This window comes from Daphnia carinata, chromosome 6, assembly GCF_022539665.2.
Source record: "Daphnia carinata strain CSIRO-1 chromosome 6, CSIRO_AGI_Dcar_HiC_V3, whole genome shotgun sequence".
NCBI lineage: Eukaryota > Metazoa > Arthropoda > Branchiopoda > Diplostraca > Daphniidae > Daphnia > Daphnia carinata.
In genome coordinates this window covers 2,196,907-2,214,749 of record NC_081336.1, presented here as the reverse complement: position 1 = coordinate 2,214,749, position 17,843 = coordinate 2,196,907, and the positions used below count along the sequence as shown (strand labels likewise).

Sequence of the window (17,843 nt, the reverse complement as noted above, 5' to 3'; positions counted from 1 at the left end):
AGAATATTTCACTTCGCCGTTCATAGGTGGCGTCGAGAATGTTTCACTTCGCCGTTCATAGGTGGCGTAAACAGTGTTTCACTTCCCCTTCATTTGTGGCGTAAATAGCGTTTCACTCCCCTTCATTTGTGGCGTAAATAGCGTTTCACTCCCCTTCATTTGTGGCGTAAATGAATGTTTCAATTTCCTATTCATAGATGCTGTCAAACTAGTGTTTAAATTCGTAGTTGGCGTAGAAGACCTATTTTTCTAAATATTTCTTATCTTTTCATAGGTGGTGCGAACTCTAAAATGTTTGATTTCGTGTTCATAGGTGGCGCGAAGCCTAAAATGGTTAATTTCCTGGTTCATAGGTGGCGCAAATTCTAAAATGTTTGATTTCCTAGTTCATAGGTAGCGCGAACACTGAAATATTTGAATTCCTGCTCATAGGTGGTATGGTATTTTTGGAGAGTATGGTATTTTTTGGAGGGCTCTGGCCGGAAAGGGGACGTGGGGGTCCGCTTAGTTCGATGATGTGTTCACGGAGGGCGACGGGGCTACCCACAAATCCGAACTAAAGGTTAATCGCTCCAGTAAAAATGTTCCATATCTTCGGCTCTTCTTCCGGCTTCTCTTTGCCAATCACCGGGTAATCTCCCCGGTGGGTCAACAAGGCAGTGTCTCCCCCTGCCTGGGTTGACGGCAACTTTTGAAAGGGCTATTGTGCCTTTTTGAAGTTGCTTTTGAAAGTTCTTATCAATAGCTGTCTGCAGAAAATTTTGATGGAGCGGTAAACAAAAAGTCATCAATTTCAGTATTCGAAGTTTGAGGGTTTGATATTTTCTCTTAGAGACCCGGATGGAGCCTTAGAATACGCCAAACAAACAATTTCCGACTTGCTGTGCAACAAAATCGATATCTCACTTCTGGTGATTACCAAGGTAGAGCGTAACTATGTTTTGGAATACTGTGATTTCATCCGTTTGCCTTCTTTTATAAAAAAGGAACTGACTAAAATAGATAAAGACTACGCCAGCAAACAGGCACGTGTGGAACTAGCTCACAAGATGCGTAAGCGAGATGCTGGTACAACCCCAAAATTAGGGGATCGAGTTCCGTATATCGTTATCACAGCTGCTAAAAATACACCAGCCTACCTCAAGGTTCGTCTTTGGATTTCAAATTTCTCATAAACTATTAAGTTTTCATACGTCTTCTTTAGGCGGAAGACCCGATTTTTGTCCTGGAACACAGCGTACCTATTGATGCCCAATACTATTTGGAAAATCAGCTTTCAAAACCCCTTGTTTGGATTTTTGAACCCATACTTGGATCTAAAGCGGACTCGTTGTTGCTACGTAAACACGGACTCATCGCATTTATTTGCTTGACATAATTGAACCGTTTGTATTCCGTACTGTAGATGGTTACCATACCCGGGCCTTCAGTTGTTACTTCAACAATTGGTGGATTGGCTAGCTTTACCACACGCAAAGCCAACTATGTTGGATGCAAAACCGTCCTTCCAGACGATAGTGCTGTATGCAAGTAAGTCTAATTTCTGCCTAACTCGGCGATGTTTGTTAAAATTACTGTTCCAATTAAACAGATTTTGCAAGCCGAAAGAATCGGAGTTCTACCAGAGGGAAATTGGCCAACTTATGCTCTCGAAGAGAAGTTTAATCGTTTATGGACAGAATTTAAACGGTGCCGAGGAAATCTCAACGAAGAGATTCTTTGTTCCAAGTAAATAGTTTGAGTGATATCATAATCATGTTACATACTTCATACTAATAATTTGTCACATTTAGCCGAGATTGCCCCATCTTTTATATGAGGACAAAAGTTAGAAAAGATCTCACGGAACAGGATAAACTTATGAAAAGATTCGGCCTACCCTGACAACCTACCGCTCTCGTCAATGATGGTGCATACAGGTAATGGTTTGGCTTCTGTAAAATAGATTGAAAACAATAAATTACACGACTCATTGTTCAGTAAGTTCCCCATAACCAAAAGATTTTTATAAAAATTGTGTATAGCATCGTAAGAGTCTCGGAGGGAGTAGGCGGTAAAATGCGTGGTGTCATGTAATTCCGTATTTCGAAAAACGAATGTTGATGGCATTAGTAAGTAGATGTATAAGTTATTATTACAAACGTCACATTGTTGCGAATGATACAGTCGGCGAAACATCGTACAAACTAACGCACATTGAATTAATTAGATTAAGTTCTTAGTCTTTCTGTTTTGGTTTTTTTTATGGTTTATTTCAATATCTAGATTTTTTTCTTCCCATCCCATTTAAAATTTTTTTCATTGGCAACAAATTTTACTTCCATTTGTTTTATTTTTTTTTCTTTTTACTACTGCCACCCGCGAAAGGTGTAGCAAATTTGTAATAGACTTAATTCATTAATTTCTTTTTTAATTCAGTAATTAATTCATTTGTAATTTGATTTAACTTTTTAGGAAGTGCTAATTTATATAAACATTATTCTTAACGCCCAATTAAAGTCGAATATGTCAAACAAAATATTTGATTTAGTCTCGTAGGGGGCTAGTCGCTAGGTGGCTCAGGTGATGTGCTGAGCTGAGCTGCTGATGGCAACATTTAACATGGCGTCGTAGCGGCTGGTTATATCACGGCAGCCGAACGTAGCAGACCTTCCTTTTTGTAGGTGAAATTCAAGGGAGGAACTGCAAATGCTCGGCGCCATCTTGTACGAACGATGTGGTCTGGCGAACACCTTGCCAAGGTGACCATGCATTACTTTCGAGTGTATTTAAGGTATACCATTTACTTGCTTTATAAAAGCTAGGTTTTTAACTTGTGCATCATAACGATTTTGAATTGGGTAAGTTGCAAGTCGGTAGATTTGCTCCGCAGTTTTGCCGGATACCAGCATCCTGCTTCGCGAGAACTACTCTACGTTGTTCTGGGAGGGCTTAGACGAACATCTGAATCCGATTTTGAAGAAGTCTTGCATCGATGGACACTGACGAAATATAGGTGAAATAGCTAATTTGTTTTATTAGCAAGGTTCATTTGTGTTCCAACTCATTTTATTTTTCAGGAAGCTGCACATGAATGTTGGGTATTTTATCATAAGTAGAATACAGAAAGATTCTGTAGTAGTAGATCTCTTTAGTTGGGTATTGAAATTGGCTGTGGTGTGTCTGGGGTTCGATGGGGTCTCAGTTGCATTTGATCCTACTTGTTATTTATCCCTGCCAATGCCAGTCGAAAAGGAAGTACCAGTTGACCTGTATCTGGCTTACATGGATCTTTTAGCAGAAAATTTTCTGCTTTCAAGGGATTCGAAGAGTTTGCAAAATATTATGTCTCTAGGATTCCACAGTTTTACGTAATTCAATTGACAAGAAATTTATACTAATTCTTGTTTATTTTTCTAAAGGCAGATTCGTAATTATAAAGAATTGGGAAAGAAATTTGACGGAGGCTCAGTGCCAAAAAAATTATGGTAGTTGGAATGATTACCGAAGCTCTTCGGATTCGTTTATTTCACGCGTTATGGTATTTAAAGAAAATAAACGTGTACCTGGAACCCTTTGTATCTGTGACCCGATTTCCTCTCCACTTGTGATAATTCTGCAGCGGGTCATGCAGATACTATGATCAGCAGAGAAGGTTAAAAGTGCGCTGCCCGGAAAGCAAATTTGGGGTAAAAGAAAAAAACTTATTCCAACTAGTAAGCCATTTCCAAATTCAACCAACAAAAAAGTACACAGTGAAATTTGCTTGACAATTACTTCCACGTATCATGGTATTTATCTATCAGTTGAATTGTATGGTTAATTTTCTGTTCGTGTAACCTCATTTCCTCTTGAATCACCTGCGCCTACGTTGACGATGATACCTGTACCGAAGTGCTGGAAACTAAAATTAATTTTTCTTACAATCTGGTTTCAGGCTATCTTCATAATTTTTTAATAGTTTTGCGTTTATTGATGAGTCCACAAGCTCTTAGCTGATTTCCTCCTTTAGATACCGCCTGTCGACGATTTGACAGCCTCACACAATTAAAAAACGTACGTCCAAAAGTAATTGATTCAATCTAATGTATGCAATGTATACTAATTACACCATTCAAAACAATATTTCAGGCCAAAGTGAGCTCGTCCGAGCAGAAAAGTGACGGCGTATCCATTTAATTGAAAATAGGCACAAGATAACGCACAATTGGCGTCCTTGTCTCAATGGAGAAATTTTGCCGTGGAACTTGTAACCGAAATACCATTGCAGCTGTTCAAAAAAAAGAAAAGTGTATTATCATACAGATGTTGACTAGCTAATAATCCAGAGATATGTCAACTTGCGAAATTTATAGATGTGTGTGAAGCGCAATCAGCATCTTTGTTGAACTGTGATCCCAAATCATGTATTTTCCTAGAAACATTTGGGTTTTTGGATAAATAAAACAGTGAAAAAATCGGGCTCAAAATCTTGTTAAATCGCTATATTTAAAAAATGCCGTTTGTGGTTTTGGTCGCTGTATTCGTTATAATAAAATTGAAATGGTAGTAGCCAATATAGGGGTGGGTGGGCTATTGTGATTCACGCTCCAAAAGTATGTTTAAAGAGTTCACATCAGTGCAGTTCACGTCTCAAAAAAGCAAGATTTTCAGTTTTGATGAATTTTTCGGTTGTTAATTGGAAAACAAGATGACGCTGCTGTGCCACTATTTACTTGCTGACTATGTGGGAGCGGTGAAAGCTGTGTTCGAAAGTTTCTGTTAAATATGTCATATTCCAATGGAAAACTTAAGAAAATCTAATGGTGCTTCTGTACGTTTTCATCTCTGAGTGTGTTTTAGAAGTAAAGCCCACAGAATGCTTGGTGTTTATGGTACATGTCTTGTCATCACCTGTGTCAGCTGTCAAGCCGGAAAACTATTAGCAACCTACTATGTTGCATTCATCAAACTATACCAGTGCTCATTGAGAGGTATAAGACTAATGTTTTGTTATCAGAATCTCATTGACGGATTTTGTTTTTAAGGTTTAGCTCATGAAACTTCATTTGTAAAGAATACTTCCCGTTGAGGAATGTCACTAAAGAATCCTATGGGTAGGAATACCATAATATCGTTCTTCTACTCTTTAACCACTTGTGGTCTCCTGTCAATTGTGATCTGAGTGGTGCACCATATTCACCTTCGTTGCAGTGTCAACTGTAATGACAGTCATTTTGGCAGTTGTAATCTCTACTTAGCCTACCAACGGACACAGACATGTACCTCAACACAATTTCTATTGGCATTTAGAATTTTTCTTATGCCTCATATAGTTTGCTTTTTTATTTAAATTGAACATTCAACCATAGAATTGCCAACTCTTAGCCGTCTGCTGCCTATTTGCTGGTCCTACAGTCTTTCTAGCCATCGGACAGCAGAAGTAAGTCAAATTGCTTTCAACGTTTGGTTACAACAACAATCTTATATTTCCCACTAACTAGTTCTTTTTCTTTACTTTTACGATTTAGAACAAAACCTTCTTCGTCTTCGCCGCGCCCGTCGTCACCTCGCCCGTCATCCCGTCTTCGCTTCGCCCGTCGTCCCGTCTTCGCTTCGCCCGTCGCCCCGACTTTGCATCGCCCGTCGTCCCGTCTTCGCCTCGACCGTCGTCCCGTCTTCGCCTCGACCGTCGTCCCGTCTTCGCATCGCCCGTCGTTCCGCCTTTGCCTCGCCAGTCGCCCGTCTTCGCCTCGCCCGTCGCCCCTTCTTTGCCTCGTGGTCGCGCCGTCTTCACCTCGCCCGTTCTTCGCCTCGCCTGTCGTCCCGTCTTAGCCTCGCTCATCGCCCCGTCTTCGCCTCCCCTATCGCCCCTTCGTCACCTCGTGGTCGCCTCGTCTTCGTGGTATGGTTGTGTTTTGTTTTATGTTTTATTATGTCTTGCAAATTAACCCGTTGGCTGCCACCCACACACTTTGATCCCCTTTTTTTTGTAGCTTGACAGGGACGGGCCGCGCTGTTCTGCTCCATGGTCTATCTGCCATGGGGTGGAGTAGCGCCACTGCCCAAGATTGGCCGAACGGCCCCAAAGGCAATGCACCATAGGGAATCCCTTGATCGAGACGGCGATGTAGACCTGGGATGTGCATTTCCGTAAAGGTCTCATCGCCGTCTCAGCCCGGCCCACCCGGCCCCCTTGGTCGCTATCCCTTTGATAGCGACAGTAGCTATTGTAGATAGGTGGCGTGGCAGCCAACGGGTTAGTTTTAAGTGTATTTGTTTATGTATTGTATGTTGTGTATTGTATTTTGAAACGTATGTAAAAGTGGTGGAAATGTGGGTGGAAGGAGGGACAATAAAAATGATTTTACACTATTTACTGTTGTATTTATTATTCAGCTATACATACTATACCAGACTGGAATGTGACCCACAGATTTCTTACATCCAAGGATCGAACCCTGGTTGTTCGGCATACTGCGCCGATGCTCTACCAATGAGCCATGAATGATATGACAGCAATTTGGCTTTTTTCTAGTAACTTACGGACTTGCATTTACACTTGGAATAAAACTGAAAAGCAACAATGCATTATTCTTTTCTACATTTATTCTGCAGCATTTTTATAGATTTACTGAGGTTTGAACCCTGGGTAACAGATATCGCAGCTAAAGGCTCTACCACAGAGCCATGGACCTTATGTAAACAATAGACAGATAAACATATAGTTGTGAAAGACTGCATAAACATCCTAGACGATAACATATGATATGCGATAATAAAACATTTAGATATATCTCGTGGCTCAATGTTAGAGCATCGGCATTGCACGCTGAATGTCTGAGGATCGGTTCCACTACGAGTAAAATAAAATACCAATACAAAATTACTTCAGAAAATATTCAGCTAATACACGATGTTCCTTGAGTTGAAGAATTCAAGTTGAAGAATTCAAAGAGCGCAATAAATAATAATTGAATACTTACAGATAAACAATGAAGGAAATAATGCATACCTCACGGTGGCAAAAACAATAAAGGTGAATTGAGCAAGCTAAATAAAAAAAAAAGTTGATAAACGTAATGTGTGAACACAGCGAAAACAGACAATGAAAGAAACAAATTTTGGAAAAAATATTTTATAAAAAAAATTTTATTGATAAGTCTCTGCACATTAGAATTATTTTTGCAACTTTAAAAAGGCACAACAGCCCTTTCAAAAGTTGCCGTCAACCCAGGCAGGGGGAGACACTGCCTTGTTGACCCACCGGGGAGATTACCCGGTGATTGGCTAAGAGAAGCCGGAAGAAGAGCCGAAGATTTGGAACATTTTTACTGGAGCGATTAACCTTTAGTTCGGATTTGTGGGTAACCACGTCGCCCTCCGTGAACACATCATCGGACTACGCGGACCCCCACGTCCCCTTTCCGGCCAGAGCCCTCCAAACCTCGGTATATGTTATTTTTATATATACCGTACAGTAGGGGCATGACCCCCTACGGGCTTATTATGAGTCAAGGGGAAACGGGGCCACAGAAAGAAGGGAGCCCAGATATGCACTTCAATTTTTTTAAATTAAATACCGTATGGGGAATCTGAATAAAGTCTAGCAATTCCATGTCGTCCATCCAATCCTTACAGTTTATTCGGTGTCTTACTCCAAAGACGCACAGTTTGAAATCCAGTATTATTAATCTAAAAATGCAGATAAAACGTAGTTAGCATGTTTTTTGTGTGTTTTGTTTATATAGCTTACACGATACGTAAATTCATAATACTGGATATTTTCGTAAACATTCTGTCAGGAGCTTCTGAAAAAGCATATAATTGCAAATGAAAACATTATACTTGTAGCTGACAGATATTTAAATCCTATTTTAACTTTCCATTATTGAAAGCGGCATTCTCGGTATTATTTTTAAAAAAGTTTTTTCTATCGAAAAGATAAATGTTATGTAGATTTATACATGTTTAAATAGAGGCTTCATTTATACTTACAAATCCATTTGTAAGAAGATGAATTTGTTTTTTAAACGTTAATATGGGAATCCAAATAGTCATTACATCTGCAACTTATAATTTGAAGCTCATTCTAAAAAGAAAATTTCAAACACTTAACCAACTAATAAACTAAGTTTGAATTAAGAATAATAATCATGAATTAACAGCTCCCAGTCTAGCTCAATCTTAGGATTACTTGCATGTTAACATTATAGATTATACATGATATCCTGGGAAATAAAAAATAACTTGCATTAGTTTTGGCAAAATGGTATTCCTTACTTTATGCCGCAACTTGAAAGCTCTGGTTCGGACTGAGATTGGTACTCCCGTAATGATGTACTCGCTTAAACCAGTGACCTCGTTCTCTTGGCCATAAGATGATGGATCGCATAAATGGCTGGACGTGCTCTCAAACTAGGGTAGAATTACGTGAAAACGTATCTGAACTATCTAAGAAGCTTTTCATGCTTTAACCAGCGAAAACATAAAAATGCACCCCTTCATTTTAGTTAACCCGTTAAGCGAGCTCAACCAAATAGTAGGCAAACGTTAGGGAAGGTACAAATTAAAAGGCGTTTTTTGTTACAGAAGTTTAAAATACCTTTAATAACTCTGTTCCTTAAGGTACTGCATCTATTGGTATATTGATGATTTTGCAGGTGGAGCAGTTTTGACAGCAAATATCTTTTCATTAATGAATTGGCTAAAACTTTTCTTATCCAATTTACATGCAAAGAGGTTGACTTTCGCATTTGGAAATGTCTAATAGGATGTTACTTGGATCCTGTTCGAGTTCGCAAACCTTTCCTGCCTGGTCAATCCATCAGCAATTTAAAACATGTATTAATTCACTAGGAGCTCACATAATATTCTACTACCTTTCAACATCTTCCACTGTAATGACTTCTTCATTGCAACAGGGAATGCAATGCAGATAAACCACATCTGCCAAAACCATTGGGCGTAGATAATTACTGCAGGTCAGGATCATGTCCGTAAGATAAAGATTTTCTCGATTCATCAGAATAAACTGAAAATCTTTATTAGGAATTTTTTGAAACAAATGACAGATGTCTAGTGGATTTACCATGTTGATCACATCACAGGAAATCATTTGATTATTCTTTAACAAACTCTGAGGCATTTTGTATGGGATGAGTGCAACGAAAATAACTGCCCATTTCTCCAATGCTTCCTCAATGTCTTTTAAGGCAGAAAAGAAATTTACTGGTTCCTTAATTTACTCTACAAATTTTGCTCACCTCGTGATTGAGAAAAACAGATGATAATGTTTCGTGAATTGTTTTACAGCATAGCTATTACTGCCTTGATGTAACCAACAATAGAAATTTTAAGTTCCACCTAGATAATCAAAATGGTCTTTGGCATTTTCCACACTCACCCCCTAGAAAAAAATACAACAAAAATTTATAAGGCAGATGATCGATATTTACGGGATATAGGTGTACCATTTGCCTGTACTGTATGGCAATCCGTTTTACCCCAAAAAAGTCGGCCTTTTTTTTTTTTTTTTACAGCTATAGCCATCTAGCGGCCAGATTCCTAAATAGGAATTTCCTAAATACAGCTTTACGCATTCTAGCCATATAAATATATAATTTTTTTAATTAATAAGTTTATTTTGATTAAAATATAGCTATACAATAATTATTTTGTTATATTCTACTTACCCCGAATCTCAGACGAATCTCAACCTGATCCCGAATGTCGCAGTTTCGCAATGTCTGACTAGCGGTTTGCCATTTCTGGGTCGCGTTTCATTTGAGACCGGAACATCAGCAATCCTGTGGTTAAAACAATAGATAACGATGCTAATCGATACACAAGCAACTGTAGTTGATCCGTAATCTGTACTTTTCATCTTAACGAAAAGGCTTTTGATGCGCTGCCAACTTCTCTTGTTGTTTTGAGACGATGGATCAGCTTCAAATGCTGTTTGTAACGGAATATAGTTCAAAACATGTTTGACAGTTTCTGTTTTACTTGTATCACTTTCTTTGCCTTGCAACAATCCTTATGGGATGCAGCAGGAACGGTCACGTCTCTGAATAACAAAACAAATATTAACATAGCCTGTAAATGCAGACAAGGTAGACAGGATACTTACTCAGAATATTCATGTTCAAGCAAATCCACAATGAAGAAACCACCAAATCCAAGAACATCGCCTGAATAGAATGGGTGCTGTGTTTGCAGCAGATATCATTAATCCTGAAGGACTCTTCTACTACCAGTAGAGTGGCACATACAACATCAAACCCGCCAAAGAAGTCTTCCTTCTTGGCTGTAATATTTCCTGTGTCACTTAAAATTTCCATCATTAGATTCGAGCGTTGAAATCTCTCCAAAGATGCCTCAAACACCTACAGCATTGAATGCAAAAACGTGAGGTAAATACACAGGTAAACGAAAATGTTAAGCTTACATTTTCCCCAACATTCTCTAGCGGGATTAAGAAATTGGCAGACTTTGCAACGGCAATACTGTGTCTAAGCAGTTCAAAGCAAAACATTTTAGAAAAAATACCATACCACCTATGAGCAGGAATTCAAATATTTCAGTGTTCGCGCTACCTATGAACTAGGAAATCAAACATTTTAGAATTTGCGCCACCTATGAACCAGGAAATCAACCATTTTAGGCTTCGCGCCACCTATGAACACGAAATCAAACATTTTAGAGTTCGCACCACCTATGAAAAGATAAGAAATATTTAGAAAAATAGGTCTTCTACGCCAACTACGAATTTAAACACTAGTTTGACAGCATCTATGAATAGGAAATTGAAACATTCATTTACGCCACAAATGAAGGGGAGTGAAACGCTATTTACGCCACAAATGAAGGGGAGTGAAACGCTATTTACGCCACAAATGAAGGGGAAGTGAAACACTGTTTACGCCACCTATGAACGGCGAAGTGAAACATTCTCGACGCCACCTATGAACGGCGAAGTGAAATATTCTCAACGCCACCTATGAACGGCAAAGTGAAACATTCTCGACGCCACCTATGAACAGGGAAGTGAAACATTTTTCACCCCACCTATGAACGGGGAAGTGAAACATTTTTCATGCCACCTATAAACGGCAACCCAATACACTTTAGAATTGCAGTACGCTTAAACGTTGCCAGCTTTTCAAAATGGATTTCCCACTAAACACCATGCCTTTTGTACAATATTAGCCAAATCATTTTGAAAAATAAAAAAAATATGCATTTACCTAGTTGACGAACGGTTCTATCTTGCCTAACTCCTGGTTCCTCCTAGTATCTTCACATCTACATTGTTCAGACACAGTATATCCCTTTAATGAACTAAAAGAAAAAAAACATAATTAACAGAATCACGTTTTCAGAAAACATGTTGAAGAAACCCACTTACCTTGTTGACAGAAATGACACCAGAATAGGACTTTAAAATATTCAGTTCGGAACCTCAAACTAAAAAGCATTAATCGATGTTTGTTGGCCATAATTACCATTTAACAATTTCACCCTCCTGGCCGTTCTATTTAAAAAATATTAGCTTGTTATTGAGAATGACATCTTGGCAATTGCACATACATTTTTCCGTAAGGGAACAATATAATTTTGTCAACAAATCTGAAAACAATAAGTTTTTTTTTTCGTTTCACAAGACATACCTGTTGCAAATATGTTCCGTTTTGTTTCTGCAATGCAATTAACGTCAAAATTCCATTGTTACAAGGACTGCTGGTACTCAAAGTCCTAAAAGAAATGCTTTTTGGCATTAACGTAAAGATCGAAAAATTTGCATTTACCTTGTTGACGAACGTTTCTATCTTGCCTAAGTCCTGGTTCCTCGTATTATCGTAACATTTATCTTCTCCAGACAATGTTTCTTTACCACACTAAAAAAAAATAAAAAAACATAATAAACAGACACTGATACTTGTCAAAGTCTGAGTGTTAGACAGTCTAGTAGTAAATGGCGAGTGTTAGTGAAAACCATTTCCAATACTCTAGATATCCTTTACTAAGGTGAAAGTATTAACAAACATGGCGTATGTGTGTTTATGTGTTATGTTTAATCCTCGGGATTTCCCTAAGCTTTTCAAAATGAAATTCCCACTAAACACCATGCCTTTTGTAAAATATTAGCCAAATCATTTAGAAAAATTAAAAAAAAATATGCATTTACCTTGTTGACGAACGTTTCTATCTTGCCTAAGTCCTGTTTCCTCCTGTTGTCACATTTATCTTCTCTAGACAATGTTTCTTTATCACACTAAAAAAATATAAAAACACAATAAACAGAATCATATTTTAGGAAAACATGTTAAAAAAACGTATTTACCACATTGATAACAGAATGGGGCTTAACATCAGCAGTTGGGAACCACAACGTAGAAAGTATAAATCAATATTTGTTGGCCATCATTACCATATAAAAACAATTTCATTCCCTCCTAACCTTTCTATTTTAAATAACATTAGCCTGTTACTGATGACAATGAATGGCATCTTGGCAATTACCTTAGCCCTCTCTCTCTTTCCTTCATATCAATCAATGTCAAGAAATTGTACCTATTGCAGCAATTACAAATCCATTAGGAGTAAAAATTTCATAAACCATAGATCATAATTATAAATGCAAATATTTTCACATCAGCTTGGCAAAATAATGGTGAGTTTGCAATAATTGCTTTGAAGTTTAGAAAGAGTGCTTTTGTCTTACACTTTCTTCAACACATTCTGGATTACTGCCTCATCTGCATTCTGCCCCTTGGCTTTAAAATAATAAAACCATATTGTAAGAAATGGACAGCACACAATCTATGAAACATGAAAACAGAAAGAACATGAATTATACATTTAATAAGAAAAAAAACTAACATACTTATTACTATGTATAGCTACAGTATAATACTCTTGTACCAATGTGGCGACTAATACTTAAAGCTGGGATATGTATCACAAATACAGCATTAATCTAGTAAAATGAAAATTATATCATTGTTGTATTATTATTAATATACCTATTCTTGTAACCATAAAATAATTATTCCTGAGCTTAACTTGGTGAATTTTCCCTCTTTTACAGGGGTTATCTACTACGTTTTTCAAAAGAGAAAGTAGTATAACATTAGTGATGCCTATTTAGTTGATCCTGTTGATTTCGTTAGTAGCTTTGGATACGGCAGACATTACATCTCAGTATGTGATAAGACAAAAACCTGAAGAAAACCAAACCTTTAAGTCAAATCTGTCTTAATGCTTCAAATGTGTAGCTATAGTAGTAAAATTAACAGTGTAGATTATGCAAGACAAAATTGTATCAAATACCCTTTCCCAGCAAACAATTCTTCAACACGTGCAACACAACATTTTTTCCCTAAGGGTTATCATCCTTTTTTTGGTATAATACCTACAACAACAATTTGATGTGACCTTGTTCAAGAGACGGGAATGGGATAGGAAATCCATGATTGAATATATCATCAAAATGGCGATTTGAGCAGTACAGCCAGTCGGAAGTAACATTCCACGTTAACGCACGGCCAAACCAGCGATTCTAATTCAGAAGAATGAGATCCATAAGAACGTTGTCAATTGGAAGCCTAGATGCCCTATCAGCATGGTGTACGTACAAGGAATAGTGTTCTTTTTCATTTCAAAAATGGAAAACCGTTGTCGAATTGCCTAGTTGCTCACAAGCTCCGATGGTGGCGTTTGCTATATCGAACCTAAATTAGGCCACACCTTCTCGTCTGAAAACAGGCTTCACTCGGGGTGCGCCCTTAAAAGGAGAGCTGTCTGACCTTGCTTGTGCACCATGCTTTTATTGCTATTCAATTTCATGATTTTTTTTTTGTTTTTGCACATTTTAAGCGGAATGTAACAAACTGTGTATGATTTAGGTTCAAAATTTAACGTGGATGATGGTAATCTATTTTATTTCGACCTGGAATTCATAGTTCATGAGCTTTTTAAATTACTAGTGGATGCATCAAAAAAGATTCTTTTCATGGAATTTACTGATTAATCGCTTAACGGGTCAAAGAACCAAATGTTTTATTCGAAAACAGCGTTCAATTCTGGTTTGAGCACATTAGTTTCAGAGCATTCCAAGTAAAAATTTTAATACCTGTTTTTAACGAAAAATCGGGCTTAATTAATCGGGCTTAATTAATCGGGCTTAAAATCGGCTTATTTCATTTATCGTAAAATTTAAATTTATCAAACTATGCATGATTTATATGTGAAACTGTATGAGGATCACGAAAATCAATTTTGTTTTGACTTAACCTCCCTGGGTTTTTTTTAGTTCTTCAGATTCAAATCTGGTTGCTCCCGTGATTGCTCAAACAGTGTTACGTAGCGTTCCGCACGTGAGTGAAGATCCTGATTTTCCTCTAGGTTTTCCACTGATTTGAATTTACAATCCATGATTTAAATTAAATAGACTCCACGATAAGCTCGATAACGAAATTTTAGTGGACATCAATCATCTAAAATCAAATGCGCAGTAGTTATTAATAACCATCGATAACGAAATGACCTTCTCCTTTATAAACATAAATAAGTAAATAAAGAACTTTTGTGTTCGTTACAAAAACAAAACTGACTGGCTCAAATTTATCGATAAATTTCAAGGTTTAAATATTATCTCTCCGGACAAAAGGTTTATAAATCGGTGCCCTTGCTAACATCATAGACTCGTTCCCGTTCTTCCATTTGCGTGAACACTTAACCGCATAAAAAAGATGACTGCGAAATCATTGACTTTGATTTTGGCAATGGCCGTTCTTTCTCAGGTACATTAACTGCCTGCCTTAACTTTAATTATCTGTTTTTAAGAATCACATTTTACAGGCGGCAGAAATTCCGAGAAATCTACGCCCCAGGTCGGAACTCTTCCCTCGCGCTCCAGTACCTCAGGGTCCGGGCCACATCGTCGTGACGGAACCGGCTGCACCTGTCGACATGCGCGGTCAGTTAATTAACCCCACCCCTTCATGTAAAACTTACAAAGTGATTTAAACAAATTCTTTGAAACAGGCTTCTGTGGTCAGCGTAAAGTCGATTCCAGCAGGATCGTTGGCGGAGTAGAAGCCGTTCCACATGAATTTCCATGGTACGTAGATTTCTCATTATTTTTCAAATCTATGCATATGCGTTTTAAGTTCATTTTGGTCAACAAAAATAAAAGGCAAGTGGCCGTTACAATCGATGCTGGAAGCTTTTGCGGAGGCACGCTCATCTCTCCCGATTGGGTCATGACAGCCGCACATTGCGCTGATGGAGCACGTCGATTCAGTCTACTATTGGGCGCTCACGATAGAACTGTAGCGGAACCATCACAGCTCACTATCGAAACGACCGAGTACGCCACACATCCAAACTGGAATCCCTCCACCTTGGCCAATGACATCGCTCTGATTCGCTTACCAACACCGGTCACATTCACTCGTAAGTCCATTTAAACATTTTATCCGTTGCGTTCATCATCTTGATGTGTTGTCGTGTTTTAGCTGAAATCGCACCTCTCTGCATCGCACCGAGCACCGAGCCTGATCACGTTGGGGATACTCTTCTGGTCAGCGGATGGGGCAAAACAGCTGACGGCGCATTTCAGAGTATATCTCCCGTACTTATGAAAGTCACTGCTCCGGCAATCACGACGGCCCAATGTGCTGCTTCGTACGGTGACATCATTACTGACAACATCCTTTGTATTGACACTACCGGTGGACACGGATCGTGCAACGTATGTTTTTGAATCGAATTTTTTATTCCCCGATTTATTTTGTGTTTAATTTTTCTTAATTACGAATTTAGGGCGATTCGGGCGGACCGCTGAGCTTTGATAATAACGGTGTGTACAATCAGGTCGGCATTGTTAGCTTCGGTTCGAGTGCCGGTTGCACGCGAGGTTTACCCGCCGGATTTACACGCGTATCCAGCTACGCCCAATGGATCACTCTAGTTACTGGTTTGGTTATTTAATCAACTCTTAGTTCATTTTGTTGTTGTCTTACATTATATTTTTTGTTCATCAACAAAGACCTCATTTCATCACCTATGAAATGTGGGCCATCACTTAATTCGTTTTGTTTAAAAAAAAATGTTCAGTCTACGTGTTGACATCCGAAATAAACTTGAAAACTGGTATGTGTCCAGAACAAATTATATCGTCCTTGACGGTCATTCCTTTTGATAGCTGCACAATGCACCAATGTTATGTAATCGCAATAATAGGCTGAACGGTCTGTGCAGCGTCTGGCACGCAGCTGTTTGCGATTCATTGTTTAACGTGGCTTTACCGTGAGTTAATGTCAATGACACCAGGCTGTGTTAGATTCACCAACTCGAATAACGCCACATCGTAAACGGCTAGTCTATTGACGCGAGCTCCTGTTGTGTTAGCATCAGCCAACACGACCCACGTACTAAATTGCGATTGCAAGTGTGTTTTGAGAAAAGAAATATTACGTCTTCTATCTGCATCATGAAGGTCGACGCTCTTGCAAGCTCTAAGGTAATTCTTATTCAATTCTTATTAGTTAAACTAATTTTAGAATCACGTTCACGACTCAGATGTCAGCTGACTTATGCCAACACTTGGACGATATTAAGCCGAACATCTTAATGGAGCTGCTCAGTACGAACGAATCAGATATTCCATCGACGCTCAAGTTTATTTACAACAGGGAAATAAGTGGAATTGCGGAATACTTAAAAATGTTCGCTTGGTGGGCTTGCGTTGAGCGTGAATCACCAGACCACATCACGGGATTTCCATCATTTGGCGAGCTCCGAAGGCGGTCGTGTTCAACATAGGACTAGAATGGAACGAAGATGAGACTCTGTTGCTACCAGTTTAGCATTTATTACAGTCTGGCCGTAGGCCATTGTTCTCATTTGTCCAAAGGCAAAAGCATTTCTTTTTTTTCCCTTAGCTTATGATGAGCGTTCGCTATAAACCGACCTATTTTTGAAGCCCTCAATTTTTTTCGCCCAAGGTTTTCTCCTTATTTATGTTTACGTTTTCACATGTGCGATGTGTTTTCCAGTTCACCATCGAATGGTTAATGGCAATACACTGCAAATTGTATTTTTTGTTTTATTAACAGCGCGCTGTAAGACTGGTGAATCGTTATTCAAAGGGTATGACATCATTTATGTTCTAGCTCGCAAGCCAGGTGTGCAAATTATTTGTGCGCGTTCAGTTATATTGTTCAACTAGATGGCCAAGCTTTAGGGAGTTAGTCTGTCGGTATTAACCGCAAATTCTAGCGGTTTTGAACGGGGAAAGTTGTTCACTATCGCGAATCGGAGAAAATTCGGACGTTGTCGTGCACGAATTCTCACGCAGAATGCAGAAGTTCGCGTTGTTTGGTGTAGCGGAAAGCCACATGTCTTTTACGAAACTCATTTGCTAATTTTCAGTTTTATGATGGCAAACGGTCTGGAGAGGGAAAATCATTGTGTAGTCTTTAAAAAAAAAAGAAATAAAAATTGTTCTCATCTACCTCAGGTTTTAACAACTCTGTTATCCTTCCGGGCAAGAGGCATTGACCTTCCATCTCCTTTTGGCCTTAATCGCAGAATTTAATGACAGGTCCATCACTATACGGTAACCATCATTCTTTTGTCTTTCTTTTCATCGCCGGTTTGAATTTTCACGAAAAAAACTCAAACTCCAATTGTAAGAAAATTGCTAAAGTTGTGAACACTGCAAGTGATATGCTTGTTCTCAAACAGCCGTTACACCATTGAGCCACATTGTCGTATTCCGCCTGGATTCTAAATTTTTACGGAGACGCAACGTATCCGACCGTGCTGGAAACCTATTTCGAGTTCAGTGGTCTTCGAAGAACCGAAATTCACAC

At 38.6% G+C, this 17,843-nt stretch overlaps 2 protein-coding genes, 2 long non-coding RNA genes and 1 pseudogene across 6 annotated transcripts; 3 read left to right on the top strand and 2 right to left on the bottom strand.

Moving 5' to 3' along the window:
* Positions 1-1,426: 1,426 nt before the first annotated feature.
* LOC130689993 (DNA polymerase delta catalytic subunit-like) lies at positions 1,427-4,433 on the top strand. Of its 3 annotated transcripts, none has more exons than XR_009421172.1 (8): positions 1,427-1,530; positions 1,592-1,728; positions 1,794-1,919; positions 2,531-2,773; positions 2,846-2,995; positions 3,402-3,520; positions 3,602-4,035; positions 4,111-4,433. XR_009421172.1 is itself a non-coding variant. In XM_059495701.1 (3 exons), exons 1-3 carry the CDS (start codon positions 1,525-1,527, stop codon positions 1,882-1,884), a joined length of 234 nt encoding a protein of 77 aa, XP_059351684.1. In that variant the 5' UTR covers positions 1,427-1,524; the 3' UTR covers positions 1,885-1,958. The 3 variants fall into 3 exon arrangements, 1 of the variants encoding a protein (XP_059351684.1); XR_009000861.2 differs by having other exon boundaries at positions 3,060-3,520; XM_059495701.1 differs by lacking the exons at positions 2,531-2,773; positions 2,846-2,995; positions 3,402-3,520; positions 3,602-4,035; positions 4,111-4,433 and having other exon boundaries at positions 1,794-1,958.
* Positions 4,434-5,091: 658 nt separating this feature from the next.
* On the top strand, positions 5,092-5,607 carry LOC130689999 (uncharacterized). The gene is made up of 3 exons (XR_009000870.1): positions 5,092-5,240; positions 5,295-5,401; positions 5,490-5,607. It is a non-coding gene; the product is annotated as an uncharacterized LOC130689999 (long non-coding RNA).
* Positions 5,608-9,313: 3,706 nt separating this feature from the next.
* LOC130689490 (SUMO-activating enzyme subunit 1-like) lies at positions 9,314-11,028 on the bottom strand (annotated as a pseudogene).
* A 739-nt stretch (positions 11,029-11,767) lies between these two features.
* LOC132087733 (uncharacterized) lies at positions 11,768-12,763 on the bottom strand. The gene is made up of 4 exons (XR_009421314.1): positions 12,484-12,763; positions 12,305-12,425; positions 12,149-12,235; positions 11,768-11,858 (listed from the first exon to the last, which is right to left on the bottom strand). It is a non-coding gene; the product is annotated as an uncharacterized LOC132087733 (long non-coding RNA).
* A 1,837-nt stretch (positions 12,764-14,600) lies between these two features.
* On the top strand, positions 14,601-16,140 carry LOC130689970 (brachyurin-like). The gene is made up of 6 exons (XM_057512926.2): positions 14,601-14,765; positions 14,824-14,941; positions 15,010-15,085; positions 15,161-15,420; positions 15,483-15,718; positions 15,790-16,140. Exons 1-6 carry the CDS (start codon positions 14,715-14,717, stop codon positions 15,955-15,957), a joined length of 909 nt encoding a protein of 302 aa, XP_057368909.1. The 5' UTR covers positions 14,601-14,714; the 3' UTR covers positions 15,958-16,140.
* Positions 16,141-17,843: the final 1,703 nt, after the last annotated feature.

Bases quoted from the DNA above. Each gene is read 5' to 3' on its own strand.
- LOC130689970 (XM_057512926.2), top strand. From the start codon at position 14,715: ATGACTGCGAAATCATTGACTTTGATTTTGGCAATGGCCGTTCTTTCT. The intron at 14,766-14,823 runs GTACATTAACTG...CACATTTTACAG, and splicing joins CAATGGCCGTTCTTTCTCAG to GCGGCAGAAATTCCGAGAAA. The intron at 14,942-15,009 runs GTCAGTTAATTA...TCTTTGAAACAG, and splicing joins TGCACCTGTCGACATGCGCG to GCTTCTGTGGTCAGCGTAAA.
- LOC130689993 (XM_059495701.1), top strand. The intron at 1,729-1,793 runs GTAAATAGTTTG...TGTCACATTTAG, and splicing joins GAAGAGATTCTTTGTTCCAA to CCGAGATTGCCCCATCTTTT.